At 35.6% G+C, this 22,606-nt stretch overlaps 1 protein-coding gene across 2 annotated transcripts in view; it reads left to right on the forward strand.

Annotated features, from left to right (window-relative positions):
• Positions 1 to 22,606, forward strand: part of MS3_00002958 (uncharacterized protein) — a gene marked incomplete at its 5' end in the record, with an annotated part of 52,066 nt that overhangs the window by 17,953 nt on the left and 11,507 nt on the right. Inside the window, 3 exons of one of the 2 annotated variants that reach the window (XM_051210630.1) lie at positions 3,694 to 3,918; positions 6,989 to 11,747; positions 21,549 to 21,824. In XM_051210630.1, coding sequence (XP_051070642.1) covers positions 3,694 to 3,918; positions 6,989 to 7,288 — 525 coding nt within the window. In that variant the 3' untranslated portion in view covers positions 7,289 to 11,747; positions 21,549 to 21,824. The remainder of the gene's footprint in view (positions 1 to 3,693; positions 3,919 to 6,988; positions 11,748 to 21,548; positions 21,825 to 22,606) is intronic. The other variant, XM_012936973.3, reaches the window with a different exon arrangement.

A 22,606-nucleotide genomic window follows, 5' to 3' on the forward strand; every position in this document is an offset into this window, starting at 1 on the left:
CTTACTTACACCTGTTACTCCTCGTGAAGGAGCATAGGTCGCTCACCAGCATTCTCCATCCAACCCTGTCCTGGGCAATCCTTTCCAGCTCCTTCCAGTTGTAATTCATCCTTTTCATATCTGCTTCTATTATCCGACGTAATGTGTTCTTTGGCCTTCCTCTTTTCCGCTTCCCTTCAGGATTCCAAGTTAGAGCTTGCCTCGTGATGCAGTTTGACGATTTGCGTAATGTATGTCCTATCCATTTCCATCGTCTTTTCCTAATTTCCTCTCCAGCTGGAAGTTGGTTTGTTCTCTCCCACAGAAGGCTATTGCTGATGGTATCCGGCCAATGGATGTTGAGTATCTTGCGTAGACAGCTATTTATAAATACTTGTACTTTCTTGATTGTGGTTGTTGTAGTTCTCCAAGTTTCAGCTCCATACAGTAGAATTGCCTTGACGTTCGTATTGAAGATTCTCACTTTGATATTGGTTGAAAGTTGTTTTGAGTTCCATATGTTCTTCAATTGTAGGAATGCGGCCCTTGCTTTGCCAATCCTCGCCTTTACGTCTGCATCTGAACCTCCATGTCTATCGACGATGCTTCCCAGATATGTGAAGGATTCTACATCTTCCAGAGTTTCGCCATCAAGGGTGGTTGGATTGCTGTTCTCCGCTTTGAATTTGAGGACCTTGGTTTTCCCTTTGTGTATGCTGAGGCCTACTGATGCAGAGACTGCTGCTACATTGGCTGTCTTTATCTGAATCTGTTCACGTGTACGTGATAGGAGGGCTAGGTCATCTGCGAAGTCCAGATCGTCTAATTGGTTCTGAGCTGTCCATTGTATTCCGTGTTTTCCTTCAGATGTCGAGGTCTTCATAATCCAGTCGACCACCAGAAGAAAGAGGAAGGGAGAGAGTAAACAGCCTTGTCTGACTCCGGTCCTTACTTGGAATGCATCTGTCAGCTGTCCTCCATGCACTACTTTGCACTGTAGTCCGTCGTATGAGTTCCGGATAATATTGACAATCTTCTCAGGAACTCCGTAGTGTCGAAGAAGTTTCCATAATGTCCTCCTATCTACACTGTCGAATGCCTTTTCATAATCAATGAAGTTGATGTATAGTGACGAGTTCCACTCAACTGATTGTTCGACGATGATCCGTAGTGTTGCAATTTGGTCTGTGCACGACCGATCCTTTCGGAATCCAGCTTGTTGATCTCGAAGTTGGGCATCTACTGCATCCTTCATCCGGTTCAGCAACACCCTGTTGAAGACTTTCCCTGGTATTGACAGTAGTGTAATGCCTCTGTAGTTTTCACATTTGCTCAGATCTCCTTTCTTTGGAATCTTGATGAGGTGTCCTTCTTTCCAGTCCATTGGCACTTGTTCCTCCTCCCAAATCTTTTTGAATAGAGGGTAAAGCATGCTTGTGGTTACTTCGACGTCTGATTTCAGTGCTTCAGCTGGTATGTTGTCGGGTCCTGCTGCTTTCCCGTTCTTGATTTGTCTGACGGCCATTCTAATTTCTTCCGTCGTTGGTGGGTTGACATCTATAGGAAGATCTGTGTGTGCTGCTTCGATGTTCGGTGGATTCATTGGAGCCGGCCTATTCAGGAGTTCCTCGAAGTATTCTACCCATCTGTTTCGCTGTTGTTGAATTTCAGTGATTGGCTTGCCTTCTTTGTCTTTGACCGGCCTCTCTGGTTTACTGTATTTCCCTGATAGTTTCTTCGTTGTGTCGTAGAGCTGTTTCATATTTCCTTCTCTAGCAGCTTTTTCTGCCGTCGTTGCTAATTCTTCCACGTATTTCTTCCTGTCGGCTCTAATGCTCCTCTTCACTTGCTTGTTTGCTTCTATGTATTCAGCTTGTGCTTGGACTTTCTCTGCTCGTGTTCGGCTGTTGTTAATTGCTGTCTTCTTGTTCTTCCTTTCTTTGATCTTGTCCAGTGTTTCTATAGAGATCCATTCCTTATGATGGTGTTTCTTTAGGCCCAGAACCTCTTGACACGTTGAAGTCAATGTTTCTTTGATGCCTTTCCAGTTGTCCTCCATGGTAGTTTCTTCTTCCTTCAGTAGATCTTGAAAGGCTTGGAATCTGTTGTTGAGAGCTATCTTGAATTCATTGAGTTTGTCAGTATCTCGAAGGAAGGCTGTATTGAACCTTTGTATTGCTGTTTGTCCACTTGTCCAGTTCTTTTTTAGCTTCAGTTTTAAATTGGCTACAACTAGGTGGTGATCTGAAGCTACGTCAGCTCCTCTCCTGGTTCTCACATCTTCCATTGTCCTTCGGAATTTTTTTTTGATGCAAATATTGTCTATCTGGTTCTCTGTAGTGTGGTCCGGTGAGATCCATGTAGCCTTGTGTATACGTTTGTGTGGAAATATTGTGCCTCCTATGACTAATTTGTTGAATGCACACAAATTTGCAAATCTTTCTCCATTTTCGTTCCTCTCTCCCAGTCCATGTCGTCCCATAATATCTTCATATCCAGTGTTGTCTATTCCGACCTTGGCATTTAGATCTCCCATCAGAATGGTGAGGTCCTTTCTTGAGCATTTCTCTATGATTGACTGCAGCCGCTCGTAGAATTGATCTTTAATGTCGTCGTTGCTATCATTGGTGGGTGCATAACATTGGATAATATTCATTAAGATCCCCTCCTTCTTTGTTTTGAATGATGCTTTGATGATTCTGGATCCGTGGGATTCCCATCCTACAAGTGCATTTCGTGCTACTTTGGACAGCATTAGAGCAACTCCCTGTGTGTGTGGAGCATTTTCCTCTTCGTGACCGGAGTATAGCAGCATCTCTCCCGTAGCTAGCCTTTTCTGTCCAGCTTGGGTCCAGTGGGTTTCGCTGATTCCCAGTACTGCCAAGTTGTATCTCCTCATTTCCGTTGCTATTTGGCTGGTCTTCCCGGTTTCCCACATTGTTCTAACGTTCCATGTACCTATAAAAATTTTTGCTCTGGTTGTTAGAAGGGGCATCGGCCTCGTGGCTTCCGAAGGAATTCGGCTTTCACCATGAAGCGTCATAATTCTTCTAAATGAAGACCTTCTAACTCTCAGGGCAGAGTTAAAATGGTTTGAATTATTTTTTCTGGTAAGCGTTTTTTTAGCGAGTTAGTTTTCTACGGGATGGGGACGCTAACCCCATGCCCAACCCTCCTCCTTTACCCGGGCTTGGGACCAGCAGTAACTCTAGAAGAGCTACAGGCGGAGTTATGGTAGAACCTACTGGAACATATATTCCAGTCAATATAGCTCAGTTGGGTCATCACGACAGGCAAGCCCGGTGTTCGTCTTGTTGTGCTAATAAGGTATGGCATCTCGGACCGATGTACATATGTGCCTGGTCCTAACGTTGTAGCTGACTGACTGAGTTACCCACCGAAGACAATGAAAGGTGGTCGCGCAATATTGTGGATTGATTGCAATTAGACATTAACACCTTTAGATACCGGCCCAGTGGTCTAGATGTTATCCGTTCGCGCGTGAGACCTATGGCCCTAGGTTCGAATTCTGCTTGTGGGATCGTGAATGCACACTACTGAGTTGTTCCGTGCTAGGTCGAAACGGCCATTCAGTGCTTCCAGGTTTTCAGTGGTGGTCCAACATTGATTGGTTTATGATCTCAATTAAAACTCAACAATCTCCACAACCCTATATTGATAATTTTTTATTTCTTTTCCCCTTTCCTTTTCCAGTATATAAATGGTTTAATGTGTATGAATTACTCAATTTTACAAAATGTACCAGCCACTGAAAGTAAAACATTTCGCGTAGAAAGTTACTCAGATGAACATGGTGTTATGGTGGATAGTTTAATATTTTACAATTTCCCACCGGGATCAGTTGTAATTGTTTCAATTAAATTAGATGATAGCCAACTACAAGCCATTGCAGATTTACATAATTTCATGTCCCAACAGGTTAGTTTAGTTTTGTACATGTGGTTGTTTACTTCATTATTATTTTTATTTCTATAACACCACTGTTGATAATAAAAGTCTACACAATTTTATTCGTAAAACTTCAAAATCAATCATTTGTAAAGAGTGTTTTAAAAATTCTACTGGCCAACTGCTTGAGTACCCTCTTATATCATAGTTATTGAGCGTTCATGCATCATTTTCGAAAATAAAGCCCATTATTGAGATATGTGACCGACGCTTAGAGGACGTATTTGAATATCTTTTCAGCGAATATTAATTAAAAGTCTTATATTTGCAACACTTTGTTATAGCCATAAATCTAGTCTCTAAACATGATGAATAGGTCATTATAACAATCACCTTATTGTGATAAAAGTTTTCAGTGAAACTGATTTCTATAGGATTTTTTGAGACTTCACATATTCGATACTGATCTTGGCAATTATCATGCATTTGTTCAGAAGATTCTCTATTTTATTAATATCTTCAAATAGTCAGTCACCGTTTAAGAGGCAGTTTTATAAAAAAAAAGTGTGAGTTAAAATAATTTGACCCCACTTGATACATCTACAATTGTGTGAAAAAAATCTAATGGATGATTCTGATTGTAAGCTTTAATTTAAACTCTTTATAAACCTTCAAATGATTGGATATTTCAATAAACCGCATCATTTACTATGATATGTTTTTACCATATTGAGATCATATTTTTTAAAATCAAAATTTAATCTGTTGTAGGAGTCTTGAAAGCACTGATTTCACTTAATACTACTGGATTGCTGAATAAGTCTGTTATCCTATCCAAAGACAAGAAATCTTAACATTAAGTCAGTTATTTTACAGGGAGCGCAATGTCATCTGATATAGGCGCAAGTCGTTGTCATCAATTTTTAAGGTCTCATTTTGTTGTTCATAAACTCTTGAAGTTGATACTGTTTCGCGATGGTTAGCAGTAGTAAAAAAAAGTGAAGAAAATAATCTTGACCATGATGAATTTGTGTATTTTGATGAAGTTCTGCCGGTTACTGGAGCTTCTCAGTTGTTCACGTTACAAACCTATACAAGTACTTGAAGAAGAAATCGGATTAATTTTTACGCAGTTGCGAAACCAAAAGCTAGTAATGATGCATGACAATTGTTGATGTAATATATTTTAACAGTTTAAACCATTTCGTAAATAATTAAACGACTGACTAAATAAAACTTTGTTTGAAAGTAAAATGTTGCAGTTTTAGGACTGGTATTTTCCGAGAATTTTTATTCATATTTTGTATCCAGTATCTATCATTGGAGAGATGTTAGTTACTCAAGGAAAACCTATTATCACATGAAATTTCTTTTCAATAGTCACTATGCACTGACGTTTTAAAAGATTTTATTCGACTTCTTTCATATAAACTTTTTGGACAAACTATCTCAACCAACTAGTATTTCAACTATTGGAATTTGACTAATTCATCAAAATATGAAATCAATAATATCACAATCATTCAAGCTATGAGCAGAGGATTTATACTGGAGTCTTGTTTTTAGATTATTCTGATACCGTTGAATTTCAACTAGATTGTAATGCGTTCATGAAATATACATCTAGTTCCTAAGTCATTTTGGAAGTAAAGTTTCAGTTAATCAGACTGATACAACATAGAACCTGCGACATATGTTCACCAGCACAAGTTGCCACATCATGTCAGCACCGTAAGATGAAATTATCAAAATAAATAAGAAATTATTAGAAGTAGTAACACTATTTCTGGTTGTAACAACATTAAGCACAAAAAATATGTTTTGAGAAGAAAGAATGAATTCGTAAAATAAAAGTTATAAGTACTCCAAGATAAAGAGTGAGTAGATCCATTGTGACCAGTTCTATCGTTCAACGTCTTCAAACATTGCTTTTGTTGATCGTTTGGACCCCAACCAGTCAGTCTGCAACTATCAACATAGCTCAATCCATCTGTGCACGGCAACAACTAATCTTTTTAATTTTTTTAATTTACATAAACTTTGCTACATAATTTATCAGAAGAAAAAAATCCTAGCTTATAAGCATACAGAGGCGTTAAGAAAAGACTCATATAAGCCTAATTCATTTGCATGCATATAGCTATTAGCAAATATTGTTTTGTTTATGTAACAGTCTCTATCTTCTTAACTGGGATATTTCTTTCACAAAGGCGTACATTAAATCAGACACTATGTAGTATTAGCCTAGTTCTTAGTCTTTGTATTCTATCTATTGTGTAACAATGTGGTCATTAAACTAAATGGTTCTATTTCGCATTGGATGTTGTTTGGATGTAAGATATCTAAGAGCAATCAATAGGTTTACAAATAACTTAATAACTAATTTGTATTTAGAGGAGATTCAGGACTAATGGTGTTCCAGAATTACTCGTCAAACTAAGTAGCGAAAATTGGTATCAAAATTACAAAATATTTCATTGGAGTTTTAATGCAACGTGACGTTACATATCAACGATTATTTGTACAGATTATATTTCATACAAAATGAAATGTAATTTCGTTGTATATTTTGTCACTTTAATGGATAAAATTGACAACTGGTTTTTCTTTTCGAAATTATTTCCTGATGAAAACAAACTAATTTCATCCAAGATGCTTGTTGACACAACCAATCATTTCAAGTTATAGAAATATTTTATTTTTACTTAACAATAACCATACAGGTTCTAAATAAAGCTATTACTCCTCCTTTTCACATATGACTTTAAGACACTGAATTGCAAATTGAAATGTTCTTCGTTTCCGTTTAGAGCAATCGAGTAGTATCGTTTGATATTTTATGATATCTTTATTTCATACGCACTGGTAATTGGTTATTAAACAATGTTTTCAATATTCCTTTTAATCGACTCTCTTTAGCCAATATACTGTCTTCATAGTATATTCTATTCTGTAAATTGTTGAACTTATTTGTTTACGTATACATCGAGTAAATAAATCGTTAACACATACTTGGCAATCATTATCTCTTGTTCTTCTATATCCAGTTATAGTTTATTGCAATCGTAAATTCTCTTAATATTGATTCTTTCATTTACAGTTTGATTGTCGTTTATATGAACCTCGAACAAGTCAAGCTATGGGTAAAGGTGAAAATGCCTATATTCCTTTAAGTTTGCCATCAGGAAACAATTCGTTACTAAAGCCGAATTCGATCAGAGTTCTTTTAGGCAATATGAATTTATTGGAACTAAACAAATTACTCTTCAGATGTTCTGCTGAAGAATTAGCTGATGGATGTAACTTTAATTCGTATCAAATACCTGATTGGGGTTGGTTGGTTTATTGTGGGTTTCAAGTGAGTACTTCCATGCTTTTGTTAAACCTTTATGTGATTTAGCATTTTTTCAGCTTCCACCCATTAGGTCTCAAGTTCAAACTCTTATCTACCTACTTCTGTCCTGACTGTCATGTAGTTATCACTAGCCCTCAAACAACTAGCATGTTTAAAGTAGTTACGTAAACTACTGGATGCCGGCCCAGTAATCTAAAGGTTAGGTGTGCGCCACGATTTAGGATTGTCTATCTATACTGCTAATGAGTCTCATTCCAGGACTATACATCTGTCCAATGCTTCTTGTTTTTTTAGTGGCCGCCTAACTCAAATCATCTCGTGATATAAACTATGAGAAGCACGTTTTGAGGTTGAATTCATAAAACTATACTTGGCAAACGAATCTCATTTCTACAGTTTTGATCTAAATTGAAAAAACTAATTTATTTAGACTGTGAAACAAGTAGAGAAATCTTCGTTGGTTTTAATTAGTCTCTGGATGACATTTAAATTATTCGAAGGTAAAGTGACATATTTCAAGAATGTATGATGAACAAATGATCATCCAATTGTTCTTCTAACATCAAAATGCATTCCACTGTTAATCACTACCCAAAATTACAAAAATACGTGTAATTAATTGACAATATTGAAGCGCTCTTTTCAAGATGTGCATACTCTAAAAAGTGGCTGATCACTTCCAGTCCTTAATGCCAACAGGAAGATGCAAACACTTATAAATTCAATTGATTCTCGTTACATTATCCAGTGCTTATTTGAAATTAGTAGCGGATAGATTGGGCATATTGGAGTGAAATTTACTGGGTTCGAGTTTCATTGTGGATATCAACACTGGAATCCAGATAGAATCTAGATAGTGAGTCTCAAGCAGGACGAAACGTGCATCCTGGATTCCACATCTAGCCGCTATCCGACTTCAATAAAATTAAAATGGATAGCTATATTTTCTCAAAAGTTATATACTGGTAATTATCACCATCAACACATAACTTTAGGTTTTCAAAGCTAGTAATTGCTTTATTCTTGTGTCCGTTAAATATTTCATTTAAGTTTACTAAGTAGTCCGATAGTAGAAGTAATAATCATGATAACACAACTAATTTTGAGGATAATTTATAACACCCTATAAGGAATTGGAATCAGATCATGTCAGTGTGTTATCCTTTGACCTCTGGATTTTCGGATCCATTTCGAACATCTGTCATTTAACGATATTGCTCAGCCGTTATTTATAGTTGTTTGTTATATTTACATTAATATCGACATAGTTTAACTCCACCAGTCACGAAATTTCATGATCTCGTTTCTTCTAGTTTACATAATGAACGTGTCTTAGGCAGACAGTAATCGAAAATCAGGAAGTACTGAACAGCCGTTTCGTCCCAGTATGTGATTTTTCAGCAGTACACATTGACAGTCCCATCAAAGATTGTAACCACCACCTTCAATCTCGCTCATATGCTCTACAATCTCTACATACTGCCTAAGGTGTCGTGGTGAGCGCTTAAACTTTAGACCACAGTGGTGGAACCCACGGGTTTACATGTCTAACTTTAATCAATTCGTGTCGTTGTGCATCTATCTTGCACTGTTATTGATCGGTAACTATCTCACACTCTATATGGTTGACCTCCACCAGTCATAGCTTTTCACTTGAGTTTGAGGAGCTAACTTTCGTACTTAGTCAATAGCAAGCACGTAATTATTATTACTATGGCAGGTTTATAAAGATTTGTTTGCAAGACTTATTTTAAAATCTCCCTGTTATATTATTTGTCTGTTTTACTATATTTTTGCATGAATACCTTACGAAATTTTTAATTGTTCGATTATCTATGCTAATAATTATTTTCAGGTAGTTCTCATAAACTAACATTAGGGTTAATCGATAAATAGTAATTTTATCTTCAATGATGCTTCAATTAATATCGCTTGATACCGTAATTTGATGTGCAACATTTGTGTCATTTGAAATGCATCTGTCTTGTTCGACTCGTTTAAAGTTATGTAGTCGGACAAGGTGAAATATATTTTTATCCTGAACAATTTAGCATAGGAGTTATTGGTGAACACTAAAAAAATCCTGTTAGTAGGTTATAAACTTTCCACACCTCAATACTATATACTATGATTAGTGGCTTTAAGTTCCTTTTTGAATAAGTATGTTTTAACTAAAATACTCTATTGTGAATCCACGAGCATTCTTATTATCTGACCTAAATGAGATAACTGAAGTTCTCAGCTGACTAGCATCGTCCCCACAGAGATTTTGCAGTTCTATATTTATCCAATAAAGGAATTGTTATTATGTACTATTAAAAACCTGTAAATTAAACAGAAAAATTTGTTTTATGAATGGAAAATATGTAGCTTGTAAATAAATGTTGTCGATATCAAGTTTAAACTCATTAAAATTTTTAAACTGTGTGAGTCTTAGAAAAACTAATTAATACATTTTTATTATTCTTTAAGACTGTTCAGTCTCTTTGCTACTGAATGTAATTGTACCACGTAGTACATGTTGAACATCAATAATAATTATTTGTAATCAGAATACATTTTTTTATACTAACATCACCGAGGGTAGTACTGTTATTTTCATGTTCTGTACGTAATTTTATAGGGCTAGAAGAAGCCCTTGTATATAATAGTTAACCGTTGAAAGCGAAGGCAGCCTACTTGAATATCTGAGCTACATGTTCCTGTCATTTAAATATTTCAGCAAGTTATCTGTTTTTTAAAACTTTTTTTAACACCTCAATATGTCTATTAATCACATAACATATTCAGGCGCGTTTATGAAAGTTCTATGACCTTTCTCTGTACAAGTTACAAGAAAGTGCGATCAGTGACATCGTGGTGGTTGGCAATATGAACTGAAGAGAATGAACATTAATCATATGTCGATACCTGAACTGCTAAATTCTAACTGCCGATCCCTAATTAGCAAGATGAACTATCTTCAATTCCTACTAAGTCAAAACATGTATCGTAATTCTGGTGTCATCACAATTCAAGGATCTTGGTTAACTGATTTACAGGACGATTGCCTAATATCACTACGTGATTTCAATATCTATCGTCAGGATCTATCAAGCAATAAAAAGAGGTTTGGCGGCGTTGTAGCCACGTTTGTAAACGTGAATGGTGTCGACCTACTTTTACATGTTTCAAATTTCCAAACGACTTTATTGGCTGTTGAACTTTAAGTTGTCGTCCAAAACACTTAAATACAAACAAATATGTTTATGTTACCAACATCTACGTGACTCCAGACTGCACATCATCTGCACTATCTGCTTTCGCTGGTGAATTCACTGAATTTGCTGTTATTGTTTTCAGTGGTTCATTTTCAATTATATGTAGTGATTTCAATACATGTGACTGTAGCTTTCTTTGATCACTAGGCCACCAAAATGTAGTACATTTTCCTGCTCTTAATGATGCTCATTTAGACTTAATTTTCAATTATGGTGTGGGTACATATGTAACTCTTAAACGTGCTCTGTTGTCTAGCTTGGACCACTGTATAATTCGTGTTCAACTTAGAGTATATGGAAAGTGTGGAATGAGAACACACTTACATCAGACCAAAAAAGTCAGACACAGGAATTACCCAGAGGAAAATATCCAAAAGTTGAAAAGCATGTTTCCTGCACCTACCGGGGATTATTTATAGATGACTCATTGAAAAACACCGTTGATGTTATCACTTGTTATCTTAAGTTCTGTTTTGATTTTTGTTGTCCCATGGAAACCATTTTTGTAAGTTTCGATCAACTTACATCTCCACAACTAAAACAACTACGAAGGGTGAAAGAAAGAAAGTACAAGGAGAAAAACTCTATTGAAGTTAGTAACCTAAATGGTCTAATAGACCTAGAGATTAGACGTCTCAACTCTATGTTTACTCAAAAACTCCTATCTTGTAAATGCTCTTCATGTATGTGGAAACTCTTTAAAGAACTTACAGTTGACAGACACATTAGAAGCGATAGCCAGCTGAATGTTTGTTACTTAAATAAGTCTTTTGTACGTCAGCTGATGTAATGCTCCCTATATCCACAAGTTTGAAGAATGGTTGTGTTCCTAGTTTTACTGAAACTCGTGTCCGAAGATATCTCCAGTCACCTAATTCATCCAGATGTTTAGGACCTGATGGTATCCCAAACCTCCTTTTTAAAAAAATGTGCTGACGTCCTATGTTATCCATTCACGACTATCTTTAACAGATCCTTCTCATCTAATCTCATACCGAAAATGTGGAGAAAGATGAAGATAATCCCTGTGCCCAAGAAAGTATCTGGTGATAAGAATGTGAAATTTAGACCTGTTGCAATAACTTCACCCTTCCTCAAAACAATGGAAAAATTATTAATACTTCCACTTCAGCCTGCGATAAAACAGCTTATTGATCCGTATCACTTTGCCTACAGATGCAAAAGAAGCACCTTAGTTGCTGTGGTTGTTCTGCATCACAATATAGTGTTCAACTTAGAAATGGGTAAGTAGTATGTTCGATGCGCTTTTCTGCACCATACTTCAGCTTTTGATTCTATACCAAGACAACATTTACTTAACAAGTTAATCAGCGTCAACACTGAAAGCTGGATAACCAACTGGCTATGTTTCTACCTCTCTGGAAAAGAACAGTACATCGTGTTTGGAGGAAAGTGTTCGACGTCTCTACTGTCTCATAAAGGCGTGCCACAAGGAGCCGTTCTTTCCCGTCTTTTTTTCTCTTTTTTCGAATGATCTGCCATCTTCCACAGAAAACAATTTTGTGAAATATGCGGACAGTTTCAATGTATGTATGCCGATTTCTACCTCTTTACATCCCATAGAAATGAATTGGATTTGTCTCGTGTTGAATGGTGGCATGTTGTTAATGGTCTCATACTTAATCCGTCTAAATGTCAAACTGTTAACTTTAACCTGAGAGGTGAACAGCACCTAAACACCGTGTTGGCAGCCCATAATGCTTGTACCATTGGAGGTTCTTTGATGAACACAATGTTGATAGTCATTTATGTTGGTGTCACATTTTACTCTGTTCTTTCTTGGTCTTCTTATGTTTTACTGCTATCGAAGAAAATTTTCCGTCTGACTTACAGTATAAAGAGGTTACATGCTTTGAGGATTACTTGACATTTACGATTTGTCAATTCTTGCATATAGCCTATTATTTGTTACTGTTCTTCATTATTCTTTCTCGGGCTTTTGAGGAAAAACTTTGCCGTATTGTAGAGAGTGCTGAAGGCAGTAAGCAGGGTGTGAGGTGAATCTTTTGAGGTCATTATTAATGTGGTTGTAGATAAACATCTAAAATCTTGCAAACTCCTGGCAGATGTTATCTTATCAGATATTAGTCACCCACTCCATTTACATCTTTCTCCTTGTATGTCTTCTAGTAGAACGAGACGTCACTACATTGGAATTCATGCACGCAAGCAAAGGTATAAAAGTTCTACAATACCTTATCTAGCACATATACTCTGTGACAAACAGGTTGTTAGAGTTAATTAGTCAATAATTTGTATGCTTGAACATGTTTCTAGTTGAACTACCTCATGTTGAGAATTCTATATTGTACCAAAATATAGTATTGAATTAAGCCATTAATAATAATAATAATAATAATAATAATAATAATAATGTCCAAATATCTGAGTAGTTGTGAGTTGTTGCTACTGGTTTGGAAGACAGGATCACAAAAGCTAAACATCCAAACTGAGCCACTTATAACTGTAACTAGTTGGTTTTACAAGGGTATGATAAATACATTGCAGGTACATGCGGGTGAAATGTGGTTTCTTCCATTTGAGAGGATTCAATAGTTATGGGTTTGTTTCTCGCTGTCTTGATATAGTGTTAAAATTATTCAATTAAAAGATTGTGTGTGCGATGCTTAGATTTCGAATTTTCCCAATTTTTTCAATATATGGATATTTGGTTTTATTTTGTGTAGTGATTGTATTGATTGATTACATATTGTTTTCTATTATTTAATTGATAAATAAGGAAACGGTTTAAAGGTAGTGGAATATTTTCTATAGACAGAATTTAATACTGCGCATATATTTTCCATCATTTAATCTTTATGAATTAGTGATTAACGTATAAAATCTACTTTTTAGAATGATGACCTAATTTTTGTTTTATTTCAATAAACAAAACTCTGACCCATAATAAAAAAAAAATCAATTTCACATACGCTTAATGTAAAACTTGGAATATTGTAGTTTTTTTCGCTGTATGTAGTTTGGCATATATACTCTTTGAGTGACAGGTTTAAATATGATATTTATCCTAATTACTTGCATATATTACGATCTATTTATTCTCTGAAGAAGTGACTTACACTAAGTCACGATTGTATCATGATTGTATCAACAAATGTAAAGATTTTTATCTAACGCCTTTCTATTTTCAACGATCATCTATGAAATTATCTGATTTTTGAGATTAAGCTTAAGTTTTGCTCGAACATTCTCTCTTTATTTAGTTATCGCATAAATGTTTTATATTTAATCTATAAATTATTCATTACCCCTTGATTTACAGTAAGTAGTTCATGTCACTTCTTAGTAGAAACAACCTTCAAATGTAATCAATAACTTGAAAAAAATTGGGAATGAATTATTGAATTTCAACTGAGAATTCTTGATTTTTGTAGTTCAGTTATATTGACTATGATATGTTGTTATTCACTGACAGCACTGAACGATTACCAAGTGATATCATAAGTTGGCTGGAGTTGATAATATGAACTAAAGAAGTTGAAGAGTGAAGTCAAGTGATTGACTGTAGAGGGGTATGGCATCAGTAAGGTATCTCCCTCAAACAACTAGCATCTAAGCGATGTTGCCTTCTCACAAGGGAAGATATGGAAGGATTGGAAAAGGTGGACACCTCAACCCACTAATTTCCATCTCCAGAGGTTACGGCTTTTTGAAGTTTGGAGCCAAAACATTCCTAAACTAGTTGGCCCCTAGGCAATGCAGTCACACTACCGGGTCACTAAAACTACCACTAACCCAACTTTCTTTCAGACCCCTCAAGAAGAAATATCCTCCCACGATGTCGGCGCTTAAAAAGTGACAGTTGCCCTCATATCTCTAACACCACCCAAGATCATCTCTACTTCACCCCTTATTAATTCTCCTAACCCACGAATAACCCTTCTAAAACACTTATATTACTATGAACCACAACTTCGAATGATTCGAATTCAACAAATGTTAATCTTGGTCCCGTAAACTACATATTGGAACTTTTAATGTTCGAACCTCGTGTCAGATAAGACGATAGGCTATCTTAGCTAGAAAGCACGAATCTCACGTTGTCGATGTGTGCTGGTTCTTCGGAACGCTCACACAGAATCAAGGTACGGTTATTTATTTGACCCAAATTGTCAATATAGAAAATTGACGTGATTTAACCTCTGTGTACTCGAAGATCCCACCTTTGCTTTCCATCGCCTTACTAATATAGGTATATCATGAGGTTCAAAAGCGGAACAGGCTCTCATAGGTTGGATAGCCCATAGATAGTCTCTTGTGCTCTGCTGTCCGACTAAACAGGACATTAAGAACTCGGAAAGATTGGGAAACACACTGTTGCCTCTTCGTTGTCCCTGCCTACGTTCCCACTGACTGCAGTTCTAATTAAGTAAACATTAATTTGATAGGAAACTTCCAAAATTCCTTCAAAAAGCTACACGCTCATATGTAGTAATGGTGACGGGTGATTCTGATTGCAAAGCAGATAGGCTAAACTAAACCGAAAGACATTTGGGTTGATCATAGGGTATTGTGGCTCAGTGATCAGAAAATTGCAACAGTCTGGTGCAACTATGCTTATATAACCCTCTATTTCTAAAAATTACCAACCGTATGCATAATGAAGGACATCATCTGGCATGTCGACACGCACAATCGACTCAACGATGGATGAAAACAAACTACATTCCCATCAGCCATTGTTATTAAGGCCCTGTCAAACATTGCCACTCATTCTGGAGCACATGTTTAGACTCAGGTCATGCTCTAGCACAAGCAAGTATATGTCTGGGTTGTACTTGACGCAGAAAAACCACAGCAAGAAAACTCCTTAGAGTTCGACGTGATGATGGAAAAGTTAATAACATATTTTCTGAACAACTAGAAAAGAACAAAGAGTTGAACAGAATAACGTGAATTCACTTAATTTCGATAGGTTCTCATCAGGTGCATGCAACTTATAATATTTAAAATCAAAATGATTGTAAAGTTTACATACTTAGAACAGTAAAAATTGAATTGAAAGTTGACGATGTTATGCGGCAATAAACAGAAGATTTAAACGTGTGCTGACCAGAACATATCTTGCGGCCAAGCTGATAATCTTTTATAAAACATTATGTTCTTTGCTTCAATCAAATATCGGTAGGTACCCCCTACATGTTATCGCCGACTGAGTTACATTAGTAGAAAAGTAAAATGGGCCTACGTTCGATTCCAGGAACATATCCTAAAACGTCTCAGGTCAATGGGATTTGAGGCTTTCTACAGTTCTATTGCAAACATCTCTATGACAAAGGGGATCACGTTGACAGATTAAAGTCTTTCACCATCACCAATCGACAGTCGAATGTCGTCCTCGAATTCGCCGAAGCCACAGCCATCAAACGACTAAAGAAGGACTTATTTATCTAAAATGACACAGTTGCGAATCTATCCTTAGCATAGTGAATTTATCTTCGTTTTAGTACGTTATTTTTGTAATTTTCTCTCGTTCAATTGCACCACCTCTTTCGAATTCACAACCTTATTATTTATTTTTTAATTGACTGGTTTCAACTCACGTTATATCTTAATTGTTATTAATTTATGTTAAACTGCTTCACTATTTAATTAATTAATTACTTGTTACTATGTCTAATGTTCCAGAATCTTCTCTCATATACTATATTTATTTACAACACATTATTTGTTTTCACTCTCACTACACTATGATGATGGATATCCATTTTTGCTGTTAGAAGTATGTAAACTTTATAATAGTTTTGCTTTTCAATATTATGCGTTGTAAGTAGCTGATGAAAATTTAACGAAACAAAATGAATTCACGTTATTCTGCTTAATGCCTCTTCTTGCTCTATTGAAGACAATAAAAAGAACTAAATGTATGAAACAACTAGATTAGCAGTTAGTTAACCATGAAAGCGATATCCACACCAAGGTAGCTTAGGATGACGTTCGAATAGCTTTAGAAATAGCAGTAATTGCTACCAGTACCGTAAACCGAAATGTTGAGAAACACCAATGAATTTCAGCAGTGTATACTGAACTGATAGATACACCGAAGCTCATCTCGTCTGGCTTCCAACACGATGAGTAGACTTAGCAGCTTAAACATAGACTGATAAGAAGCCTACATAATGATCGTGTGCATTGATGGGTTGCAGGAGCAGATGAGATGGTAAAGGAAGCGGTGGGTAGTATGATATAATGACATACCCTTTTTACGATTGGATTTTTGCTACATTCCTCGCTTCTTTTTGAAACAAGCATAACATGATGAATTATTAACGTTTTATTCTTGTATAATTTCAAATTTACAGACAGAATTATATGAATTTTAATACTTTGTGTCTCTCACCTTTTTTGTTCCATTTTTCTTATTAATTCATTCAGATTCTACTTTATCTTCAATCTACATTAGATGATGAAATAACCGGTGGGGATACCAGATGTTTTAACGATTTTTAGAAATAACCTGACAATAAGTAACTTGAATCATGCCTAAAAAGTAATCTTTTACAAATTACGTGGCTTTATTCTATATTTCTTATTTAATGTGGAAGTGAATAATACAGCAATTCCACTTGAAGACTCTGTAAAGTTAGTCCCTATTCTAATCTCGGGTAAAGGAAGATGGTTGGACAGATGGTTAGTAACTTTACTTCCTAAAGCGTAACCCTGCTGCGGAAACGATATTCAGAGGGAACCTGTTACGCTCACTTATGGAGGTTGAGAAGTATTCATGTATAAGAGTTTCGACGCGTCATGGTAAAAATCTTGAGTCTCCGAAAACCATAAAGCCGATGCTCCTCTAGACAACCTGTTGTTTTAATCCGGTCATGAATAATAACCTCCCAAAATGCACAAGGAGTTTCATTAATGCTGTCCGAAGAATCAAGAAAAGCACTTATAGTATGAAAAACTCATGCCTTCCGAACCATTAGAGCATCCTTCAAAGCAAAGAAGGAAAAGATTACGATGAATGTCATCCAGTGATATACACCTATCAATGACAGCGAAGATGATAAATATCACTTTTATAAGAGGCTGCAGTTCGACATAGATAAACAGTCAGAAAAGGATCTGAATATCCTCATAGTGATCCTAAACGTCTAGGTTGGATGGACAATATCGAGTATGACTGCATTATGAGGTGACATAAAGTGGGATCAAGAAATGAGAATGGTGAGGAGCTGGTAAATCTTTAAAAAAGTCATCGAAGACAGCATTTTCTCCCATAAACTCATACACAAAAGTACATGAGTTTTTACCGAACCAGATTATAACAAGCTCATTCAGTCCAAGATAGATCTCGGCAACAAGTTACAAGCCTTACGTGATCAATCAAAAAACAAAGGAATCTACTGTAGAGGACAACTAGAAAGGAATTAACAAAGCAATAACTTCAAAATGTCAGGAGTGCTATGCCTCAAGAAACACGATGGATCTCCGTAAACAACCTGTCCATGATTCTGGGAAGCAAACAAGGAGATAGTTGTGGTTGAGAGCCGCGCAACCTTATCAACAGAGTATTTTTAAACCGAATGAAAGATTTAGTTGACGCACGAATTCGAAATGAAGAGGCTGGATTCCGAAGGAATCGGTCGTGTACAGACCAAACCACGGCACTATGGATCATTGTTAAGCAGTCATTTGAATGGAACTAGCCACTATACATCAGCTTACTTGACTACGAGGAAGCATTTGACAGCATGGATATAAGGACCTTATAGAACCGTCTTCGATAGTATGAAGTGCCTAGAAAGAATGTTATTATCATACAAAATCAGTACAGTAGACTACATTGCAAAGAAGTGCATGGAGGCCAACTCATAGACAGATGAATTCCAAGTAGAGACTGGTATCAGATAAGGTTATCTATTGTAATATTTTCTCTTTCTGCTAGCTGACGGCTGAATTACGAAGACCTCCACACTTTACAAGAAGCACGGGACATGGTGGATATCTTTAATTCAGCTGCATCATTTCGACATGGAGATCACAGCGCTCAGCTGTCGCATACAAACTAATAACATTATATGCATTTTTAACAGCTTTCGACACAAGAATTACCACATCCATTGGCAAAACATTATAAGCCATAACCACCTCAGGTAGAGGACAAATGAACTACCAATTGAAGAGGAAATTAAGATAAGACACTGGCGATAGATAGTACATACTATATATCACAGAACGAGCCCTAACTTGGAATCTTCAGTTCACAAGGATAAGATTCAGACCAAAGAACACAGCTCCGTGAATCAGATCTGGACATGATTATCAATTGAAATCAACTGAAAAGGAATGCCCAGGATACAGTTATTCGAAAATACATAGTCGGTGGTCTTTGTTCCATGATGGGTACCAGGCTCATATAATAGTAGTAAAATAATATAGCAGTCAAACATGTTTGTTATTATAATAACTGTTGTTACTGCTGTTATTTAAGTTTCAAATAAGCAGAGTGATATGATATATACATAATGCCTTCATCTGTCCCTTTTTCATCCACCAGACTAGTGACTACCTTCACTAAATTCACATACAAAGATCGTTGCGGCAAGGCAAATAATAGTAGCGATTATACAAGTAGACCGCAGACTGATTGGGATGCTAATATAAACACTCAATAATCATATGAACGTCAGTCAATTGAACCTTAGCGAAGAGCTTTCAAAATTTGTACTCCAATCGATATTTAAGGAGATATTTCATGTGGTCAACGCGCTTATGTCTTTTTAAAAGAGTTTTTACTTCTTTTGGAATACCTTTCTGAAGCTGACTCACACTGTGATGTGTTATCAGCAACCTCATTTTCTTAAGCTGATTGATGCAGTATCTTATCATGGCCTTCTTTTTAACTAAATCTTATTCCACTTTCATGGAGCCGTTTTCTGCTTTGAAAATTTTTAAAAAAAAATAAACTGATGATCATGATGAGATAATCGAAAATTGAATATTATTGTACCATTTAAATGATTGACCTAAAGTTACGGATGCTTATAGTCATTACTATGATGAAAGTTTCAAATCGATCGGGAAAATAACTGAACTTACCTTTACATTGGACCACTTGATAGTAGACACTAACAACAATTAATTAATAAAGTTCAGTGTATTTTACATTATGTCAATGCACAAATAAGCAGCACAAAATGTTGAACGCAAATTAAAATACAAACTAGCAATCAATAATACACAGTATGCATGTGAACAAAAGAACCAATGCAAACAACTAAGTTACAAAGTCATATACAGTCAAGTTGCTTACATAACAAATTTCATTTGGTTAAATTTAACAGCTGTAAACTATAAATAAAGCTAAACAACTGAGACAAGAGTTCGAAACTAGACAGTATAAAATGTGATTTGTAACACTATATATTTTCGATTATGACTGATTAGTATTAATATGTGGAAAAACTAGCCATATAAAATAAATGATTAAATGAAGTGAATAAAGTACGCTTAAATTCATTAACCAGTCAGTTTATATGAGAGGTGGAGTAGTTCCAGGCCACATCCAGTTTTATCACGTTTCTATGGTTTAGGTCATAGACATTTGATGATGATAACCTGTGCAAACCCAAGTGACTACGATAATCATTGGTTTTTTAAGATAATTATCTAAAAATAAAGGACTTTTTCCATTTTTATTCAGTTTGTTTGTGCTTATAAAAATAATATTAGTCAGTAAAAAACTTTAAGGTAAATGCTTCTTATGTTTCAGACACATCACTTGGTGATTAAATTATGTTTCGACCAGTAATCACATACCCAGCTAATCAGAAAAGGATAAATTTCCAAGGCGAAGAAACCCTTTTTTATCTGGGTTACAGATGAGTTACAGCTTACAACAATTAATTATTTAGACTATCCTATTATTGTCAGTTGACTTGGCTGCATTGACAAAGTTGGAAACTCAAGAATTTCAACTCAGTGTGAACATGATGTATAATCGACGCGATAAAAATCGTTCGAAAAGGCTTTTGTTCTTATGGCTAATAAGTGACAGCCGAAGTTGTGGGTACATGGGGGAAATCAATCTTCATGTATGATATAAACTACAAGTGGCTGTACCATGGCGATTATTGGTCACTAATTTATTATGATCCAGTACTCTTTATTCATCTAATGTTTTGTGGACAAAAGCGAACTAGATTCATTTGTTTCAGTCAGTTACCATATTTGAACATACCTTGAATAACCGATTTGCTTAGCACAGTAATAAAAATATATTTATTTTTAGGAGAACAGAATTGTGGAGTTAGTTGAATTTTATATTTTACATTACCGACTGACCTTAGTTAATTAAATTTTGAAAACCAGGAAGTATTGGACGGCTGTTTCGTCATACTATAGGACTCCTCGGCAGTGTACATTGACAACACCGAAGATTAAACCCATGAACCTTAAGTCCTCAGATAGCGCTTAGATCACACAATCGGCTTCCAGCAGTTTATGTATGTTACTTCCAGTGATTTGTGATACCACATATCCATCTTTTAACCCCATTGATGGGTCTTCAATTGTTTTTTACGGACAGTCTATAATGTAATCTAAAAAATAAGTGTATTGATTTATTCTCATTCCGTGAATGCTCGGACAAGTTTAATGTGTAGCTATAAGACAGACTAATTTATTCTTACCATTGCCTAGGGATTTTCCACATCAGACCTACATACACATTTCACACCAAATGGCATATTCACAGTAAAAATTCCATATTCATGGTTTTAACATGATTGGACAATCTTTTTTTACATAGTTGTATTCTGAAGCTTATTTATACTCGATATTTTGATTTTTTTTACTATTTCTCTGAAAGAGGTCAAATCAGTCTGTCGAGCTAAACGTTGGAGTTATTTTTAACCCAAATCGCTGAAATCTTTTATATATAGTTTTCTTTTAAAGTATTTTGTTGCAAAGATGTAAATATACATCCTACATGTCATCCAAATGTAATGTTACATTTTTTTTATTTTCGTCACCCATCTTTTTCGCCTTTTAAAAAAAAGAACATTTCAAATGTATTACAAGGAATTCGTGATCGAAACGATTTAGGTCATCCAATTTGTTCACATCTTCGTCAAGGTGATTGGTTAGCCCATTATTTAACTGAACGTTTGGGAAAACTACCACATAATTCTAATAAACTTATCACTAAAGCAATTATTCAAATGAGTGATATTTTAAAAATTATGTATAAACCTCTGTCAAACATTCCAAGATATTTAGTCCCTGCATACTTTGAAGCATTGACTGTTACATTAACAGAATTTATTAAGCTTGAGGTAAGTTCTGCTTCAGTTTCTTATGGTTTATTTTTTGCCGTTTTGGTCATCGTTTTTGTTAGATTATCATTGATTTATAGGAAGATCGTTACTTTCAAATTATGTAAGGCTAAATAGTGTGTTTTCGAGATTACCTTGTTGAAGTTAAATGATCGAATATTTTAGTCATGGTTGAATATGACTGAAAAATTAGTAGTTATTGGATGTTTAAACCACCATAATATAACCAGAAGTTACAATTTGATCCGTATTATTATTCTCTGACTATTTATCAGTCAATAGTGTTCAACACATACACCACCTTTTGTTTTGGGATGGATAAATTAGGGTATTTCTGAATTACTATTAGTCCTCGGGTTATGAAGAGTTAATATTTACTTAGGGAATTACTTCCTTGTTCAAAACTGGAGTCTCATACTTTTTCAAATTGTCTATTCATACTACAATTGAATGCCTTCTCAAAGTCTTGCTTTAAATGAATTAATCTTTTAATACAACAGTACAACTGACTTACTAGTAAAATAACTAGATTGACTCATGTGGGCGGAATCGATTCCCCAATTTCAACTCGGCTACTGGGTAAACTTTGTGTCCGGCGGTCATCTGACTCGAATACTCATGTACATATTTCCTATATACAACTCCAACCGGCTACTTGAGCGTGAAAACTAAGAATGAATAATAAACTTTTACTGACTAACCCAAATCGATATATGCACAAACCCATTCATTAATATAGATGTACCCCTAAGAAAACTAAGCTAGATTTTAAACTTGTAGTG

Source organism: Schistosoma haematobium, chromosome ZW (assembly GCF_000699445.3).
Source record: "Schistosoma haematobium chromosome ZW, whole genome shotgun sequence".
NCBI lineage: Eukaryota > Metazoa > Platyhelminthes > Trematoda > Strigeidida > Schistosomatidae > Schistosoma > Schistosoma haematobium.